The sequence below is a fragment of the Pipistrellus kuhlii genome, unplaced genomic scaffold (assembly GCF_014108245.1).
Source record: "Pipistrellus kuhlii isolate mPipKuh1 unplaced genomic scaffold, mPipKuh1.p scaffold_m20_p_4, whole genome shotgun sequence".
NCBI lineage: Eukaryota > Metazoa > Chordata > Mammalia > Chiroptera > Vespertilionidae > Pipistrellus > Pipistrellus kuhlii.
In genome coordinates this window covers 90,389,906-90,410,123 of record NW_023425540.1, presented here as the reverse complement: position 1 = coordinate 90,410,123, position 20,218 = coordinate 90,389,906, and the positions used below count along the sequence as shown (strand labels likewise).

Genomic DNA, 20,218 nt, shown 5'->3' with positions numbered 1-20,218 from the left:
ATTTCCTGCATTTCTCATTTTTATTTGACAGAAAAAGTTGCTCTTGCTGTACAGATTTTAAAAAACCAAAATGTCCTTAAGAAATGTGAAAAGTTGGGGGAAAGGGCCACAATCTCACTAGGGGGGGGTGGGGCAGTAAGGGCCAGCTAATTTTAACTCCTGCCCCTTTCCATAACATACGAGTTCTCAAGTCCCAAATCATCACCTCCCCCTCTCCCCTGCACTCAGAGGTAAATGGGGGGGAGACGACAGTGCCACCCAGGCCCTTTCTGACTCAAGACAAGGAATCCTGAACTCTTTATTTCCTCCTCCAGCAACTCCCATTCTTACTCCCACCCACGCCCAACCCCCCCAAAACGTGAACCAGAAAAACTCACAGATTAAACATTTCACAGGAACAAAGAAAAAAAAGGGATAGAGAAAGGGAACCCCTTCAAGATGCTGCCAGGGTCTGGAGGGGACAAGCACCCCTCCCCACACACACACACACACAGCTGTTGGGGAGAAAAGGGGCACTCCCTGTGGCTCCAGAAATTGGGGTGCGGTGGGATTCCATTCCCCTCAAAAAACATTCATGGAGACCTGCAACAGAGAAGAACACCATTAATGCCATCTTGGGCAGCCAGAGCTCAGATAAGGCTCAGTCCTGGAGCACAGTGAGACACACCTGGAGGAGCGGTGCCGCACTGGGCGGGGGCTAGGTGTCTCCCTCCTGCGCTTGTGGCCTGGGGAGCGACTGTCCCCACGCTGACCTCTTCGGGAACCATGCTCACTGCTGCTGCTCCTGCAACACACAACAGACATCAGATCGCAATACACACACACACACACACACACACACACACAATCTCCTGCATCTTTAAACCTGAAAACTTTTTTTTGCAGAAGTCAGCCAAACTGGGCTGGCTATTGGCAAGAACACATTAGTGGCCTTACCTCTGTTGGTCCTGTGGTGAGGGGTGTTGGCGCTCGGCAGGTGAATAGCTGAGGGACCGGGAGTCCCGGAGGGAGTCTATTGGCTTCCGGGGACTGCGGGACCTAAGAGCAGAGAAGGTCCCCATAGTGCCACACACTTCCAAACCCACCAGCCAGCACTCGGGACCACCCCCCAGGTCTTGACCACCAAACCTCATACCACACAGGGCCAGCCTCAGACCCACCTTTGTCTGCTCACTCACCCAGCCGCCCGCATACCATCCACCGAATGCCCCAGTGGGCAGGGCATGGGGGATGGGACGGTGGGGGACACAAAGGTAAAGACAGTCCCTGCCCTTGGAGGGGCTGTCTGGTGGTGAAGGAAGGCCAAGAGGCACACTCTCAGCCTCATGTGTGGGAAGCAGCCCCACAGGGACTGATATAGGTAGACCTGGGGACTCAGGGGAGGGAGATGAAGGGAAGGGGGCAGGGTAGTCTTCTCGAAGGTGCTGTTTGAGCGGAGTCTTGCAGAACGAGGAGTTCACCAGGCGGACAAGGGAATTCCAGGCAGAAGGAACAGCATGTCCAAAGGCATGGGGTTCTCCTTAGACTGCAAGGCGCTGGGAGTGGCTGGAGCAGAGGGCATGTGTGGGGGCGGGCAGGAGAGGAGAACACAGGGCAGGCAAGGCCAGTTGGTGGAGAGCCTCACACGCCATTCCCGCAGAGACGGGGCTTTATCCTGCAGGCCACAGGGCGTCCCAGAAGGATTTGTGGAGTGGAGGGAAGTAACCAGATGTGCGTTTTAGAAAGATCCCTCTGGCTACATGTGGAAGAGAATGGCGTGGAGGCAGGGAGACAGGGAAGAGGCTGTGGACAGAGTCAGGAGATGATGACGGTGGCCAGACCAGAGGCCTGGCAATAGCAATGGGGAGACTTAAAAGCTAGAATCCCTGGGAACAGGGACCAGGCTGCACGTCAGGGGCAGAGAGAAGGAACCTAGGACTCCCCAATTTTGGCTGGGGCACCCACTTGGATGGCGCAGCCCTTGTCAGAACAAAGCACAAGAGTTATGTGGAGAGAAGAAATTCTAACTCCTCCCATACAACCAGACACCAGAGTCCATATGAGACACCCAGCAGGGAGGGATCTCACACTTCCAGGGACACATCCCACCCCTACCACCACAAGCAAGGTAGCACTCACCTCCGCTCACCAGGGGGTGGCTTCTTGGGACTTGCAGGTTTGGGCAAGGCCTGAGGGTCAGGCTTAGCAGGGGAAGGAGAGGATGTAGAAGAGGAAGAGGAGGAGGAGGAAGAGGAAGAGGAGGAAGAGGAGGAGGAAGAGGAGGAGGAAGAAGAGGAAGAGGAGGAAGAGGAAGAGCTGGAACTGGAGCTGCTATCGCGCCTCTTCCTCTTGGCTGGGGTTGGTTCCTGAGGTCGTCCCTCTCGTTCATTCTCTTTTGGGGCTGGGGGAGGACTAGGGACCCTGTAGGAAGAGTACAATGTCACAAGGAGAGACAAGCTGCCCCAACCCCAACCCTACCTTCCAAGACCGGGAGGAAGGGCAGTGGGGGAGGGGTGCTTAAGAAAGGTCCTGGGAACTCTCCCAGCCAAAGCCAGAGAGCCAGTGACCCAGTGAGCATATTCTCTGGAGAGCAGTGGCCCCAAGCTGACCCAACCTCTGCTAACATAAGCAATAGGCTGGGGGTCTGCAGCACAAGGGATCAAGGTTAAACCTCAAGAATGCCCCTGATGAAGGAAAACGGCCCCTGGGCTCAGGTTTGGGTGCAAAGCTGGGTGGTCTCCTTCCTTGGAGAGCCAGCTTGGGTAGGCTCCTGTGTGTGTGCGCGCTGGCTGGGGGAGGAGCTGTCCTGCCTGAAGGCAGGAAGAGGGATGGGATGACCTCTGAAGATCCTTCCAGCCCAGGGAGTTCCTCTTGAGGTCTAACTGCCATCCCTCCTGCTGTAAAATTAAGTCCATTTCCTCTAGTTCTGTCCTCTGTAGAGATGGAAAACTTATCATTATCCTCTAGAGAATTAACCTTTGGAGATTTTTCTGTCCCATTCCATCCACCAACACCCCCAACCCACATTCTCTCTATTCCCAGCTTAATGGTCATGTCCCCATACCACCTAAACAAGCCAAGAACCCTCTGGATAGGGCATTACCTTCCCCATCCCGACCCAATCTTTATAAAACCTTCCCCTTGGAAAAGTCCTAACAGCCAAGTCCCCTTACCTCTTCAGTGCCACCTCGGGTTGAAGGGGAAGGCCAGAGCCTTCCGAGTCACTGGAACTGGAGCCAGAGGAGGAAGAAGAGGACGACGACGACGACGACGAGGAGGAGGAGGAGGAACTAGACGACGACGAGGAGGAGGAACTCCGCCGCTCCTTTGCTGGCTGCAGGGCCCCCATGGAGGCAGGTGGTTCCCCCCCCTCAGGGTGGGAACCCCCAGGGACAGGGACAGAGAGCATGCCATTGTGGTCACCAGCAGAGGATGTGGTCTTTGCCGACCCAGAGAGGGACTGAGATCCTGCTACAGGGGTGGTCTGGGCAAGCAAGGATCGGGATTGGTCAGAAAGAGCAGATGGCCCAGGGGACCTAGGCCGATCCTGAGCTGGAGGGAGAACAGACTGTGAGGGAGGAGCCTGAACCATTCTAGAAACAGGAGAGGGAACCCGTTCAGAGGTCATTCTAGACTGGCTTGGGGCAGCTGGTGGGGTTCTGGAGCCTGGGCCTCCCGGTGGGGTTCTAGACCTGGCTCGGTCAAGGAGCGGTGGTGAGGTTCTGCCACTAATGCGCTCATAGGCAGAAAGGGGCACCCTGGGGCTGGTGAGGTTTGCACCAGACAAAGCTGGAGCCATTCTAGCACTGGTGAGGCTTGCAGGGGCCAAGGATGGCGGGGTTCTTGAGCTGGCAATATTCACAGAAGCTGTGGCATGTGTAGATCTAGGACCCACCAAATTTGCAGGGGTTGGTGCCTGGGGTGTTCTGGAGCTGGATGGGTAGTTTGCAGAGTTTGGGGGTGTGCCAGAGCCTGTGAGACTCAAAGCTGCCAATGCTGCTGGGGTTCTGGCTCCTGGTAGGTTCACAGCTGGGGCTGTAGGGGTGCGTGGATCAGCGAGGTTCACAGCAGATGGTGTGACTGCTGTTCTGGGGCTGGTCAAGTTCATGGCTGCTGCTGCAGCTGGTGTTCTCGAGTCAGCCAGGTTTACTGCTGTTGGTATGGCAGGTGTCCTGGCGCTGGCCAGGTTCATGGCTGCTGCAGATGCTGCAGGAATCCTACTGGCAAGGCTGGCAGCTGGGGCTGTTCTGAGGCTCATGAGAGGCACTGGAGCAGGAACCTGGGACATTCTTGCAGCAAGGCCTGCAGCAGACATGGATGGAGGAGGCCGAGCAGTGCCAAGACTGATGGCTGTCAGGGCAAGTGCAATTCTAGACTGAGCATGATTTTCTGGCACAGATGTTCTAGGATGATCAGGAATTCGGGGACCTGGACCATCCATCATGGAGCCACCAGCTTGCTGCAGGACAGACATGGGTGTTCTAGAGCTACCAAGGGGTTCAAGCATTCCAGGTGATCTACAGCGGTCAAGAGGAGTTGGTGACATGCTAGGACGACTGAAGCAACTCATTCTGGAGCTATTGAGTGCTACTGGAGGCGTCCGAGAACCAGAATGATTCCTTGTTGCAGGAGGAGTAGCAGAACGTGAACGATCAGAACTACTTCCAGATACGGATCGTCTACGGATGGCTGGAGGAGATCTTGTTAAGGACCTTTTACCCCGTGTCATTCGTGGAGTACGAGATCTAGAACGACGGCGGACAAGTGATGAACGACTTCGAGAGCGTTTCCGTGGCAAAAGTGGGGTTCGAGACCTAGAGCGGCGCCGAATAGCTGGAGGCGTTCGAGACCTAGATCTGCGGCGTGTCACTGGAGAGGTCCGAGAGCGGGATCTCCTTCGAGTTATTGGACTGGTGCGAGATCGAGATCTCCTGCGGGTGACTGGGGATGTTCTGGATCTGGATCTTCTGCGAGTGATAGGCGAGGTTCTGCTTCGAGATCGCCTCCTCATTACTGGTGGAGTTCTAGATCTAGACCTTCTGCGAGTCACTGGTGGTGTTCTAGAACGGGAACGCCGGCGGGTTGGTGTTCTGGATCTTGAACGCCGGCGAGTTACTGGTGGTGTTCTGGACCTGGATCGCCTTCGACTCACTGGAGATGCTCTTGAGCGAGACCTTCTTCGAGTCACTGATGTCCTAGATCTTGATCTTCTTCGACTGACTGGTGAAGTACGTGACCTGGACCTACGTCGGCTGACCAGGGGTGTTCTGGACCTGGAGCGTCGATGAGTGGCTGGAGACCTGGAACGCTTCCATGGGGCCGGTGATGTGCGTGAGTGGGAACGCTTCCGACTGGTTGGGGGTGTCCGAGAGCGACCTCTTCGACGTCGAGTTCGTGAACTCTCTTGTCGGGCAGGAGACCTTGAGTGGTAACCAGAGCCTCCTCTGCGCCTACGAGTAACCCGAGACCTTGACCGGGTCCGCTGTCTTCTTCGAGAGGTTGACTGAGACGATCCAGACCTATCTCGACGTCGGGTTGTTCTGGTCTTGTCCCTCCTTGACCGGGAACGGGACCTCTGGAGCCCACGAGGCTTTGGTGAAGGAGAACGACCTCTCCTTGAAGTTGTCTTAGTGCGGGGGGATGAAGCTGAACGGCGCCGGCGTGAGGATCTTGACTTTTCAGCCGGCTCTGGGGAAGACACTGAAGGACTTCGACGGCGTCGTGGGGGAGTTCTAGAACGTGTATCTGGTGAGGAAGACGCAGAACGACTTCTGCGGGAGAGTCTGGTCTTCCTAGCCCTCTCAGATGATCGCGAGCTGCGACGACGAGGTGGAGTGCGAGACTTAGTCTTGGGCTGTGGTGATGACCTAGAGCTTCTTCTAGCCATTCTGGATTTGGGAGGGTGTTCTGGAGAAGACTCAGAACTGCTGCTCCCTTCAGGAGAAGGACCTCTACCTTTGCTTGATGAACCTGATCTGCTTCGTCTGGGAAGGGCCCGAGGGGCAGGAGCCTTGGGTTCAGGAGAGGAATCAGAACCACTCTGTGCCCTCGATGCTGCTCTTGGCTTATCTTTAACTTCAGGGGATGAGCCAGACCTACTGAGCTGAGGAGAAGGTCGGGATTTGCTATCGACCTCAGGAGATGATCCAGAATGACTCCTTTGTCTAAGTGACATTCGTGTTTTAACTTTAGCATCTGGTGAAGAATCTGATTCACTTCTTTCTTGAGTGGATGCACTGGGTTTCTCATCAAGTTCTTGAGAAGATCCAGATCGACTTCTCTGCCCAAGTGGAGACCTACCCAAAGTCTTTTGTTCAACTGATGATTCTGACCCACTTCTTTCTCTCTGGGGCGTAATACCCTTGAGTTCTGGGGATGATGGAGAACGACTCCTTGGCCTTGGAGTCTGAGGTAAAGCTTTTGGTTCTGGAGAAGAATCACACTCACTTCTCCCCCTGGATGGTGTTCTGGGTATGTCTTTCATTCCAGGAGAGGATCCAGATAAGCTGTGCCTTGAAGGAGACCCAGACCCATCTCTAACTCCTGGGGAAGACCCAGACCTGCTTCTCCTTGAAGGGGTTCTGGGTAAATCATCTTTCGTTTCCGGAGAAGATGCAGAACTACTTCTTTCCCTTGAGGGTGTTCTAGGTACTGGTGAAGAGAGAGTCCGATTTGATGACATTCCTGCTTTTTCCACTCCATCTGGGGAGAACTCAGAACTGCTGCGTCTGGAGGACCTCAATTGTTCTTTCATGTCTAGAGATGGGTCTATCTCCAACTGACTAGGAGGTTCATTTAAACCTTTAACCTCAGCAGAAATTCCAGTATTTATTTCTGCAACAGGACCTGAGTTTCTAAATTCTAAAGGTGACTCATAGCTATTCTCTTGGGGAGGGGTATTAGACAGTTCCTTATGTTCTGGAGAATAATGTGGCCCACTCCAAGTTGACGCCACTGCAGGGAGTTCTGCTTCCAAAGAAGCCTGTGACAACTGGCTTTGGTCAAGAGTCAAAGACATAGCAGTCCTTTCTTCTTTTTCAGATGATTCAAAGGTACTTCCAGCCATTTCTTTAAGTTCTGAAGAAACATGGGACAAGACCTGGTTTGAGGACACTTCAGATTTGTCAGCTACCTCCATTAATTCCTCATCTTGGCTTGGCTTAGCTAATGGACTACTTTGGTCTTTTGTATCTGGAGATGACCCAACACCACCTCTTTCCTTTGAAGAGGTTCTAGGTGCATGTTTAAGAACTGGTGAGGACTCAGGTCTATTCTGTACTGGAGGACTCAATTTGTCACTTAGCATAGATGATGAAGTAACATCCTCCTGAAGGAGTAAGTCTGTTTGCTTTTTCAATTCAGAAGGCTCCAATCTACTCTGCCCCAAAAGAGATTTACAGTCCATTGCAGGATATGGGGAAGAGTCAGACTGGGATCTGTTCTGTTCAGGAGACATTCCAGATTTCAGCCTAGGACTCATTGACAATTTGCTTTTATCTTGTGTTGTTGGAGATCTGGGTGCAGACTCAGTGACAGGAGAAGAGGACCTAGACTGACCACCCTTAGAGGGTGTTTGAGATTTGCTCTGCAGAGATAGTGTGTCATAGTGACTCTGTCTCCTTTCTGGACTTGAAGTGTCAGATCTAGAATCTAGTAAAGTAAGAGATTGTCCTTCCTGTTGCAGAGATGAGATACCAAAATAGCTCTCTTCTGGTGGTGTGTTAGACTTTAGTCCTGAACAGAGCGAGAATGATCCAGAACTTTGTGCTGATGAATCTTTAGACATCTCTTGGGAACCTGGTGACCTTGATCCAGAAAGACTGTGGCCTGGTGAAGTTTGAGGCTGTACTTTGGGGCTTGGCGAAGTAGATCCTGAGTGACTTTTTCTTGGTGACGTTCCAGGTTTCACTTTGGTATCTGGTGAGGAAGATCTAGAGTGACTGTGTCTTTTTAACAATACAGATTCTGCCTTGGAGCAAGGAGACTCTGATCTGTTTTGCCTTGGTGGTGTATTAGATGTCATCCTACCAGGACTTGGAGAAGATGAACCAGAATGACTCTGGGTTGGTGATTTTACTGCCTTTACTTTGGGTTGTGGAGATAATGATCCAGACCGGCTCTGTCTTGGAGATGTGCTTGATTTCACTGCAGGTGGCGAGGACACAGAGCTGCTCTGTCTCAAAGGGGTTCTAGACTTCACCTCAGGGTCAGGTGATGTTTCAGAACAGCTCTGCCTTTGTGGTGTTGCACATTGTTCATTTGCCTGAGGACTTGTTACAGATCCTTGTCTTGGTGGTGTTCCAGATTTCCCTTTAGGTTGAGATGAACCAGAAAGACTTTGCTTTGATGGTGTTTTAGACTTCTCATCAGGTGAAGAACCAGAGCGACTTCGCCTTAGTGGTGGTGTTTGAGATTTAGCTTTAGATTGGGATGATCCAGAGCGACTGCGCCTAGGTGGTGTCTGAGACTTTTGTTTAGGACAAGGAGAGGACCCAGAAAGGCTTCGTCTCAAAGACAAGCGAGATTTTGCTTTGGATCGTGGAGAGGAGAGAGACCTGCTCCGCCTTGAAGAAACACGGAATTTTTTCATGTCTGGGCTTGAGTTGGACCTGCTCCTTCTCTGTGATGTTCTGGACTTATTCTTCCGCTCTGATGATGAGCCAGACCTGCCTCTCCTTTGTGGTGTTCTAGAAGGAGACCTTCCCCGTCTAACTAGACTTCTACTACGGGATCTTCGTCTTGGAGGTGTCCTAGACCTAGATCTCCCTCGTCTTGCTGGTGTCCTAGACCGGGATTTTCCTCGCCTGGCTGGGGTCCTAGAGCGAGACCTGCCGCGCCTGGCTGGGGTCCTAGAGCGAGACCTGCCGCTTCTCCTGGCTGCTGATCTGCTACGAGACCTCCGTCGTACTGAGCGGGTCCTAGATCTGCGCCTCCTGGCCGGTGTTCTAGAGCGAGATCTGCGCCTGTTTGGCGTTCTGGATCGCGATCTGCGCCTCGTGGGTGTTCTAGAGCGAGATCTGCCCCGTCTGGCTGGTGTTCTAGAGCGAGACCTGCCCCTAGCAGCTGGGGATCTGGAGTGTGACCTTCCTCGCCTTGCTGATCTAGATCTGCCTCTTCTCTGGGTATTTCTGCTCCTGGACCAGCCTGGTCTCTGAGGAGACCTAGATCGGCCACGTCGCTGGGGACTTCTAGATCGCCCCCACCTCTGTACAGACCGGGACCTATACCACTGAGGGGACCGGGACCGAGAATGACCTCGTTTAGTAGGGGTTCGAGACCGCGATCGCCCCCTCTTCGCAGTGGTAGGGCTGGGGGACCTCCCCATCCTACGAGGAGTAGGAGAATGTGACTTATCCCTCTTTCCTCTGCCATGTGAGCGACTCTTCGATGCGGGAGAAGAAGAAATCTCTCGGTGGGACCCTGGAGCTGGTGTGGGTTTAGGACTTTCAGGGGAAGAGCTGGCATGCCGAGAAACTTTGGTTGGTTGAGGGGATGGTGGGGAGCTCTCTGAAGATGATTGGGGAGGTTTCTCAGGAGACTTAGGTGGTAAACGACCCCGGGTTGGGGAAGCTTCAGATGGGGGGTTCATTGGCTCCTGACTTATGGGGGCTTTTGCAAGGGGTTGTGGGGAGCTGCCATGTTGCTCAGCGAGGAGCAGAGTGGGAGCAGATGGTTCTGTGCCAGCGCTGCTCCTTTCCGGAGAGGGGCTAGGTCGAACTGCAGATTTCTAAGGGTGGGGGGTGGGAAAAAAGCAGGAATAGGGATATGTAAGCACTAAAACTTTTTATCACCCATATGATTCCAACACACTTTCCAAAAGAATTTTTTTGCATGTCCCATTATACCAACTGGTCCTTTTCCCCACGATAAACCATCACATTTATTCAATAACAAGAGACCATTTAACATAAAAAACACTGGGGGGAAACACATAGATAGGAACAGTCTGTGACCTCAAGAGTCATATAATATAGAAACAGCATGTAAACAACATAGTACATTTTACAGAAAAGAGCCGTTATAAAATGTTGTAAACACAGAAAACAATATTTTTAAGTGGAAAGATAAAGAAGTTCACTAAAATGCTGGACTCTGACTTTATCCTTGAAAAATAACTGTATTAAGTAAAAGAAAAAAGGCACAGACTTGAGAACTTATATAAATAAAAAACACTGGGATGGAGCACAGGAAAAGACAGAGAACATAGAAAACAGATACAAGTGCTAAGAATTTAGCAAAACAGCAATTAAAATATAATAGTTGAAGCAATAAAACAATAGTGTTTGCATTAGATTAGCAAGTATAAAAGAACAAGTGCTGAAAAAAACCATTCCAGAATAGTGTTTTCAGATCGCAGGTAGCAACCCAGTGGGTTCAAACATTTTAGTTAACCACAACCAGCATTTAATGAGATAAAATATTAGAGGAATCTAAGCAGTAAGATCAAGTATAAAGAACCTTTATATATAAACTTCTATATAAACAGGATGATAATGCAAAACCTTCATCAAGTGAAGTCTGAAAACCACAATTCTAAAGAATTTGCAAATATAAAAGAAAACCTAACAAATAAGACAGAAATACAGGGAAGGGGAAACAAACAAAACAAAACAAAACAAAACAGAATTCACCCAGCCAGTGTGGTTTAGTGGGTGAGCTTATTATACCTATGAACCAAGAGGTCCTGTTTAGGGCACATGCCCAGGTTACAGACTCAATCCCTAACAAGGGGTATGCAGGAGAGGCAGTCAATCAATGTTTCTCTCCCGTTATCTTTCTTTTCTTTTTAAATATATTTTTTATTGATTTTTTTGCAGGGAGGAAGAGAGAAGGATAGAGAGTTAGAGACATTGATGAGAGAGAATCATCAATCAGCTGCCTCTTGCACAAACCCTACTGGGAATGTGCCTGCAACCAAGGTACATGCCCTTGACCGGAATCGAACCTGGGACCCTTCAGTCCGCAGGCCGGTGCTCTATCCACTGAGCCAAACCGGTTAGGGCTCTCCTGTTATCTTTCTTTCTCTTTCTCCCTCTCACTTCCTTTCTCTAAAATAATAAACATATTAAAATAAACAAAAACAAAACAAAAACACACAAAAGACAACAACCCCGAATTCATTTAGCTCAATAAGCTCTTATTTTTCTTCATGCAAACACCTAACTTAAGTCCATATCCCTGTACGCCCATAAACATCCATTAACTCATTTAACATACCTCCTCCTTTTTGTCTTTGTCTTCATAAGGGCTAGTAGGCTGTTTTGTAGGTTCTGGGCTGCTTGGATGCCCTGTGTTGTTGGTACCTGGTTCTCTGGAAGGTGCATCTCCCTCCCCTCTGCGCCCTGAAGCAGGGGAAAGACTCTGCCTTGTCAAGGCAGTTGTATGGGTTTTTGTTGCAGCACTTCGAGACCTGAGGGAGGTAATTGAGGATGGGGGAGAGAAAGGAAATCAGTTCAGGGGAGTACAGAAAACCCCCTCCCCAGCACCCCCCCCACTTTCCTAACTGTACACAACCCTCTTCCAAGAAACCTCTTATTCATAAGATTCAAATCACTCACTGACATTCAAGTCCAATTCACTTTGGTTGGTCCTTCTCTTCCCAACACGATGCAAAAAATGTTCTCCCTCTACCCCTTTGTTCACCTCCCACAAACCTCCCAAAACCCTCCACCCAACCATTCCCTACCCACTTCATTCACAACTCACCTCTGAGCCCACCTCCTTCAGGAAGCCTTCCCCGATTAAGGAAGCCAGGGCAAGGATTCCTTCCTCCCCCAGACACCACGAACAAACTCCCCCCCCCTATTCTGGAAGTCCATATACATCAGAACAAAACAAAAACAAAATAAACAAAACAAAAATAAAAAATAAAAATAAAAAAAAGAGAAGGGGAAATGTATATGTCTGTCCATCCTGTTGCTTTAGCCTGTCAGCTCCTAGAGGGCAGGGACCGTGTCTTCCGAATGGTCTGTGCAGCGCCTAGCACACCGTGGGCGCTCAATAAATATTAAATTAATTAACCCACAAGTCCCTCTCCCTCCCTTCCTCCTGGACCACCCCTTACCGACTACGGGAAGTATCAGAAGAGGAGGCAGAGTCAGCAGAAGTTGAACGGTGGGCCCGGCGGCTCTTGGGAGCTGGTGTTGTACTTCGAGACCTGAAGGAAGACCACCGCCCATCACTCAGGTACTGTAACACCTGTACCGATTTCCCCTCACCCATCCCTCAACCCTGTGTCAGTTAGGTACATGACACATTCTATCATAACCCCTTAGATGGCATTCATCTACTTGCTAATTCTGCTCCAATTCACTCACCGCTTCCGCTTCTTGTCCTTAGATTTACGTTTACTCTTTGGAGTGGGAGACCTAGGGATTAAAATTATTAAAAGTTAATATTATTTAAAAAATGAAATGAGAAAATTAGGAAGTTATTGAAAAATCAAGGAATTGAGCTTTACTTCAAGAAAAAAGCCCCACAGAAAGCAAGCAAGGCCATCAAGCAATGGTTCACTGCTCTGTATGCCACTATGTCCCTTATGCCCCAAAGAGCTCTTACCTGTGCTTCCGTTTCTTGGATTCAGACTCTGACCTGTTGGGGGCGAAAAAAGATAAAACATAAACCAGTAACTATACTTGGACTCATTAGGCCTCTCAAATCACTCCATGCACTACCATCTCATACCTGTGCTTCTTCTTCTTAGAGCTCTTCTTCCTCTCTCGTCGAGGAGAGCTGCTCTCTGACCTCCTAAAGATGAGTTCAGAAACAAGGTCATTCTGCTTGGCTCCGTCCCTAGCCCTCCCACTTGTACATCCCTAGCCCTCCCACTTGTAACACCCCACCACTAAAGACTTGTAAAGCACCAAACAACGCCACCAGCCTTAAAGTCCCAGACCTAAGTCCAGGACTTATTAAAATAAAAAGCATAGGTACATGATCTTTATATCAACAAACATCAAAGTGAAAAAGAAAATCTCAGAAAGACAAAATGCTGTTGGCCAGCTCTTAATTGATAGCTACAGAATCAACCCTTTCCATTAAAGCAGCATAAACATTCCTTTTCCCAGCTGAAATTGAATGGTAACTCCCTCTTCCCTGAGATAACGCTCTCCTGCTTTCTAGAAGCAAGAATTCTCTATAGAGACAGATATACAGGTTGATTGGGGAGAAAAAAATGCAAGCCTGACAGGACTAATCCTCTAGCTTACTACAGTAACTTTCCAACTAACTTACCGTCCTCTATCTTTCTTCTTTTTCTTCTTCTTTTGCTTTGGGGTTGGTGAACGAGAGCTACTGGACTCCCGGACAAGGCTGGGAGAAAATGAAAAGGATGGGTGTTAAGACAAATTTTCTCATAGATATTTCAACTTCAGAAGAACAAAATCCAAAAAGTTTGAGAAGAAACAGTCCACCAAAATAATAAAATAGATCAGAGTATTTAGAATTAGAAAGAGAAGCTGACACTGGTTTCTTGGACTTATGTACCTGTAAGGTTTGGGAGGCTCAGGAGCTGGTTGTTTGGCTTCTCGAGTACGACGCTGAGGATCAAAAGAGCTCCCATCCACATAGGAATCACTGATGCCAAAGGCAGCACGTAGTCGCTCATTCTTTTTCTCATTCAATTCTGCCAACTGGTGAGTCTCAGTTACCCTAGAGGGGGAAAAAGTAGCAAAGCTGTGAAGAATACAATCATTTTTACAGAATTATAGGCAGGAGCCAAACAGGATTAGGAAAAGGAAGACAAAATTGGAAGTACAATGTAAGAAGAGAGAAAAGAAGGATCAGTATATAGTCCAGAGGAAATCAAAGAATGAAACACTCACGCTGGTCTCTGCCCTGGGGTCTCCTCCTTGCCCCCAGGGTTCACATCCTTCTCCAGCAACATGAGTCGAAAGGTCGCCACTTTTTCCTGAATTTGCTGTTCCTCGTACCTGGAGAACAAATCCCTTCAGGGTTAAAGCTTGATTACAGACACTTCCCACGTCCCCGGTTTAGTTTCCTCATTCCCAGCAGGGTCCCGTCCCTCTCCATGCACACATAGGGCTTTTCACTCACTGTCACCCAAAGCACCCTTTTCTTAAGTCCTCCTGATCTTTTTTTTCCCTGTCAGCTTCCTTCTACTTACTACACCCTCTAGAACAGTGGATTTTAAACATGCTACACTCGGGCCAAGAGAATAAAGTTAAACAGGCAGAGTTTCAGGTGCTCCTCAACTTCAACAAAAACAGATCTTTCATTTCCTAGGATTATAAAATAAGGTGCATTGTATAAAAGGGGCGCCACTGCTGAAGTTTGAAAACCACTGCTCTAAAAGGTTTTCTCCCTGAATGTGCTCCTTTCCCAAAATTTCACTTCCTATCCAACCCATGATCCTCTCTTATCCAGCCAGGTATTCCAGTTCCTGTTTTCCTACCTTTGCTACTTTCCAAGGCCTCAATCCTTAACCTTCCTCTTCTCTTTCAATTAACAACACTGATCAGCTTACCTAAATTTTCTCTTGCCTGGTCTCTGCTTTCCCACCTCTCCCTTAACACACTTTTTTTTTTTTTTTAAATCTCAATGGCCCCCTTTCCCCATGTGCCTGTCTAAATAATTCAAGCTCCCTCAGATGTCCCAGACAGTTTCCTTATCTCCCACTCTGAACTGTCCCTTAGCTCCTTTCAATGTGGTAGTTCCTTTACCTCCACCCCTCCTACAACTCCTCTCCAGGCCTCTTTCAACAAGTCCTAAGCTTCCTACCCCACCTAACTCCCCCAGCTCTGTACTCATTCAGTGCTTGGCTCTCCCGAGCCCTCCCCTCACCCCTGCTCTTCCATCATCTCCTCCAGCTCGAGGCATCGCAGCTCCACTCGCCGCTTGCGCTCGTGGTCCAGGATGTCAGGATTAGGCCGCTTCACCAGGGCAGCCTCCAGGCGCCGCAGTTCCTCCTCTCCCTTGTAGTCAGGCCGCTCACCCCGGCGGCCCCGAACCAGGGACAGGTTGCGCTGGACGTAGCCGTTGGTGCCGCTGCCCCGGGGCGTCGGCAGCCCGATCCCGTTGTACATGGCCCCGTGCCCGGGGGGAGGGGGCACCACCGCTCCTGAGGGGGAGCGGGGAAACACGGGTCAGGCCCCTGGCCCCAAGCTAACCACTTACCACCACCCAAATCCCTGCTCTCCTTCATCCCTATTACAACATGTACACACACACTGAACAACCTTCACCTGCATAACCTTCGTCTTCTCCTAACAAAACCTTCCTTCCCACAATGCTTTTCTTCCACCAACTCATAGCCCAGCTCTTACATTTTCCTTCAATGTCCAAAAGTCATTCCTACTTGCAACTAATTTTTTTTTCCTACCTTAAGCAAACAAAGATCCTTTCAAATTTCTCCATACTGTCCCTTTATTCTCTTTTGGCCCCAACACAGACAAGTGGCATCTCCACAACTACTCTTAACTCCTAACCTCTGGTTACTGGAGGTCTCCAAACTGGCACAATAAATACTCAAGGGCCTATAGTTCAAGTTCAAAGCTTCCAAGAACTGACCTAAGGATTACAGACTACCCTATTATGAATACAAAATGGACTAAACAGCCCCCAGACATCTAAATAGATAGACCAACTGATTAAAAGAAATAATGCACGTCAGAAACTCAATCTTGGAAACAATCATCATACTTTACTTCCCAGGGGCCATTTTCTTGATTCCAAATATTTATACCTCTTGTCAACTACCCTGATACCTTATTCCTTCAATTTCCTTCCTACAGAATTTCTCTGATTTGCAGCTCATCCAAGTCTTCCTAACACCTGTTAAGTATTACCTGTTTTTAATTCAATGCTCTAAATACATCAAACCAGTCTCTTCTATTTCAACTGTTCCCATACCTTCTCTATTCATTGTCTTATAATGAAAAACGCCTCTTTATAGTTCACCATCTCTATGTCAATCTGTCGGCTTTCCCTACCAGTCTCCTGTATCTCACTTCCTAGTTTTTCTCTTCCAGCCCTGCCTTATCACTCTCCCTTTATCTTCATGCCTCCCACCTGTCCTATTCTCTCAATTTGTCCCAATCTCAGTATGACTCTAAGGAGCCCTCAAGCCCCAGTTTTTCTTGTTAAGATTTCTTGGCTACACATAGTCTACTCCTTTCTCATATTATATATACTCTAGTTCTTTCTCAAACTTATCCTGGCCAAGATAATTTCACAAAGCATAAATGTGTTAGGAAAACTACCCAAGGAACAAAGTGGATAGGTTAGTGAAAGTAGAGGGAAAAGAGACTGAATTGTATAAAAGGGAAGGCTATGTTTTTTAGAATCCCAGAATAAAGAAACATCATACAAATGCCTGGGAAAATGTACTAAAGCAATTAAAAAAAAAGAAAAAAAAAAGAAGGTATGGCAAGATGTTGAATGGAAGGGAGATAGCCCAAACTGCAGAAAAGCTTAGGACGCCCAGTTTTAATTCTAGGTCCCTGCCCACCCCAGTAGCAGATTCAAGAAGAAATTGAAAGCAAAAAAAGTAACCATAACAGGTAAAGGGAATGACAGATGACGCTAAGTCTAGGAAAGGCAAGTGATAATGACAAAGAAATGAAAAACTATAGCACAAGAAATCAGTTTCTCTACCTTCCAAACCTTTCACTTTTTCAAATACCAATCCTCCCCACTCTAAACCTAGGTCCTTCTTTGTCTCTCTATACCCCACCTAATTTTCCCTTTGCAGATTGCTTCTGACCTGCAATTAATTCTTCAGTTGAACCATTCACCCACACTTCCATACCACCTCACACAATAATCCTCCCACTCCCGAGGGAGGTTAAACCAGTAGCTGCTAAGCAAAGGGTATTAAGTCACAACGAACTGGAGAACTTGCAGAGAACGAGCCAAAAAAAGGAAAAGAAAAAAACAAACCACAGCATCCAAGGCAGTGTTCAAAACATTAAAAGGATCAACCACGGGCACATTAACAACACACACATCACCAAAACCGGATGGCTTTATAAAATAGGGATTCTTAAGCTGGGGTCCATGGACTTTTGAGGGACTGTAAATGCAAAAGTCACCCAAGCTAAAGGCAGAAAATAAAAGTTTCAAAGGAATACAAAAGAGAATTTTTTCTTTTGGGAAATTATCACGATGCTGAACTAAGGATAGAAGGCAACCCTGAAATCCAATATTAAGGTATCCAAGAAACCAAAGGCACCAAGCAGGATGGAAGGGGGAATGTTACAGAAAATTGATTATATATATGTAAAGCAAGCACAGCACCAGGGCACTGTATAGCTGACTTGACACTATGAAACCCAGAAAGCTTAAAATATTAGCTCGGAGACCTAAGCCTGCACACTTAAGATGGAAGGCGAAACAGACGCTCTTCGAATTTTTGATCCAAAAGATATCTTAAGCGTGACTGGAAACCAAGGCTCAGAAACGTTATGTGCCAAATAATGCCTGAAAGAGTCCAGCGTTTTCTTCCGCAAGCAAGGCTCCAACAGCCAGCCTCCTCTCTAACTTTAACTTGGGGCGACCATAAAAAATAACTTAAATTTTAAAGAAGCACATGGTCTGCCTTTACATACCCAGGTTATTATTATTATTATTTTTTAAAAGGTTTGGGGTTTTAGGGCCAACAGTAAGGAGTCCGAACGATCTAAACCTCTGGGGCTTCTCTGCACTGAGAAGCCAAGGCTTATTTTCGAACGTGAGAGATGGGGGAGGGGGGAGGGGCTGCGTGGCGCCCCAAAGTCTGGGAGGCTCCTAGCCGACCACAGGCCCAGAAAGAACGGGAAAGCCTGAGTGGAGCGGGGGAAATGACCCCGGGGCAGGTCCCAGTCGCCGCCGCCGCCTCCCCGCCAAGAAACGGCAGCTACACACGGAACGTCCTCGGCCGCACGCGTGGGGGAGAGGATAAGCCGAGCCGAGCCGAGCCGCGCGCTCCCTCCTTCCAGCCGAGAGCGCGCGCGCGCTTGAGTGCAGTCGGCGGCGCGCGCCGTTGCCATGGGGGAGGGGAAACAGGGTAAAAACCCGCGCGCGACAAAACCGCGGGGAGGGGGAGGGGAGGCAGGCGAGCAAGGGCGTCCGCGCGAGCTGGGGGAAGCGAGAGCGCGTGCGCGCGGCGGCCTAGACCGTTCTCCGCGCGCTTTGGCCTCGAGCCGGGGCCGCCGCCCCTCCCCCACCCGGCTCGCGCGCTCCCTCACCCTCTCACCCGCCGCCGCCGCCGCCGCCGCCCGCTGTTTCCTAGGGGAAGAGGTGCTACCGCTGCTCGAGCTCCCGAGTCTCTAGGGGCTTGAAGCCGCCGCCTCGCCGGTTCACCCGCCTCAGTCGACACTGACGCCTCCTCGCTTCCTCAAGGGCCGCAGCGGGCTCCGACTGCGCCACTCGCACCCCGCCTGGGCCACGCTGCACGTCAGCACGACGAAGTGCGTCAGCACGCAGCCGCGGGCGACGCAGACCCCACCAGGCGCCGTTGTACGCACCGCGGCCTTGTGCGCAGGCGCCGAAACCCATCGGGAACTGTAGTTTCTTAGGCCCGAGGGCGGTTCAATTACGTAGCCGAAGAACTACGAGTCCCGTCGGCCAGTGCGATAACGTGCAAGGGAGGGGCAACGTATTACTAAGGGGAGAAGAAACACGGGGCCTAGTGCCCACACCGAGCGGCGCTGGAACGTTCCACAGACTCCGAGTTCGGCCGAGAGCATTCTGGGAGTTGTGGTTCTAGCGTAGCCCGGAACCCGTTTGTAGTTTCGGCCCTGGGCATGGCCGCCATTTTGTCTCCACAAGTTGCAAGGCAATGGCCCCGTGTCTAGAGACCCTGCTGCTTCTAATGTGACCGCGGGCTTCCTGGGTCGCTGGCGCCGGCGCTGCGGAATTCGGCCTTGCGACCGCGCCTGGGGAAAATCCCCTCAGACCTCAGCCAGCGGGCTCCCACGGGACCCCAGAGCCCAGCTTCAGGCCCAGAGCTTGAGGCAAAAGCCTACCCAGCTGCCCTTTGCTTTCGCAGCTTTCACGATTGCAGAAGAGCGGAATCGGGTCCTCTATCCCGGGGAATAATTTTCTTTTAGTTCTAGGTGAAGCGGCGAGGCAACAATGTGATTTATATACAAGGCAGGGCAAACACGTTTACAAACACCCCTAAATTTTTCACACCTTTGCAGGACGTCTCCTGTTAGTTGAAGTACATTTTCTTTTTGAGCCTGAGAACCAGCCGTCTCAGAGCAGAATTGAAAGAAGCTGAACTTCTCAGCCAGGCCAAAATTTAGAACCAGATGCCACTCACTTGCCCCTTAACCTTGGACTCACTCTCCAGGATCTTGATCATTGGGGTGAGAGGCTGTTTCGCACCTTCAACAATACCCAGCACATGATATTATAATTACTTAATGATAGTTGTTTTGAAATTAAGAAATTATATTTGATGTTACTAAGTTTTCTTGTTAACCTGCCCTTGTTAAACTCACCTCAGATACTAGCACTGGGGGACCCACCGTTTTTTGCATGAGCTTACAGTGCCTAAGACTTGGTCTAAGCCTGCCTCCTTGAATTTGGGCGCCTTTGCATACTGCTTCCATGAGCTGGACCCACCAATGGAATAACTTCTGGCAAAGTAGTGTCAAAAGACGTTCACTACCACCAATGTAATAATGACAAAAGCCCCCAATTGGGAGTATGGAAAGAGGAAAAACTATTCAAGAGAATAGTTTTCAAACTCAGGAAATGCCAGAGACAAAAGTGCATGTGTGTGTGTGTGTGTGTGTGTGTGTGTGTGTGTTTTATTTATTTCAGAGAGAGAAAGGGAGGAGAGAGCGATGAAAACATCAATGAGAAAGAAACATGAACTTGGCATGCCCCCTACTGGCAATCGAGCCTGTAACCCAGCTTGTGCCCTGACCTGGAATGGAGCCTGCAGTGGTGCTCATCCAACTGAGCCCACCCCCTGCATGAAGAGGCTGCTTTTTAAACATTTTATTTATTGACTAGAGGCCGATGCACAAAGATTCGTGCAAGAATGAACCTTCCTGCCAAATCCAGTTTGGCTCAGTGGATAGAGTGTCGGTCTATGGACTGAAAGGTCCCAGGTTTGATTCCGGTCAAGGGCATGTGCCTTGGTTGCAGGCACATCCCCAGTGTGCAGGAGGCAGCTGATTGGTATGTCTCTCTCTCATCAATGTTTCTAGCTCTCTATCCCTCTCCCTTCCTCTCTGTAAAAAAATCAATAAAATATATTTTTTTTTTAAAAAGAAAAAGAATGGAC

General features: G+C 49.5%; 1 protein-coding gene across 11 annotated transcripts; it reads right to left on the bottom strand.

Moving 5' to 3' along the window:
• Nucleotide 1: 1 nt before the first annotated feature.
• Nucleotides 2–18,504, bottom strand: SRRM2 (serine/arginine repetitive matrix 2). Of its 11 annotated transcripts, none has more exons than XM_045571377.1 (15): nucleotides 18,224–18,504; nucleotides 13,803–13,910; nucleotides 13,465–13,629; nucleotides 13,213–13,290; nucleotides 12,664–12,726; nucleotides 12,538–12,570; nucleotides 12,297–12,347; nucleotides 12,044–12,136; nucleotides 11,197–11,389; nucleotides 8,900–9,706; nucleotides 3,153–8,770; nucleotides 2,119–2,400; nucleotides 937–1,038; nucleotides 668–784; nucleotides 2–582 (listed from the first exon to the last, which is right to left on the bottom strand). In XM_045571377.1, the coding sequence occupies exons 1-15, from the start codon at nucleotides 18,472–18,474 to the stop codon at nucleotides 573–575; spliced, it is 7,971 nt and encodes a 2,656-aa protein (XP_045427333.1). In that variant the 5' UTR covers nucleotides 18,475–18,504; the 3' UTR covers nucleotides 2–572. The 11 variants fall into 11 exon arrangements, with proteins under 11 accessions (XP_045427333.1, XP_045427332.1, XP_045427334.1 ...); XM_045571376.1 differs by having other exon boundaries at nucleotides 3,153–8,909; nucleotides 8,973–9,706; XM_045571378.1 differs by having other exon boundaries at nucleotides 3,153–8,846; nucleotides 9,003–9,706.
• Nucleotides 18,505–20,218: the final 1,714 nt, after the last annotated feature.

Bases quoted from the DNA above. Each gene is read 5' to 3' on its own strand.
- SRRM2 (XM_045571373.1), bottom strand. From the start codon at position 18,474: ATGGGTTTCGGCGCCTGCGCACAAGGCCGCGGTGCGTACAACGGCGCC. The intron at 12,137-12,296 runs GTGAGTGAATTG...GTCTTCCTTCAG, and splicing joins AAGGACAAGAAGCGGAAGCG to GTCTCGAAGTACAACACCAG. The intron at 2,401-3,152 runs GTAAGGGGACTT...CTCTTCCTACAG, and splicing joins CCCGAGGTGGCACTGAAGAG to GGTCCCTAGTCCTCCCCCAG.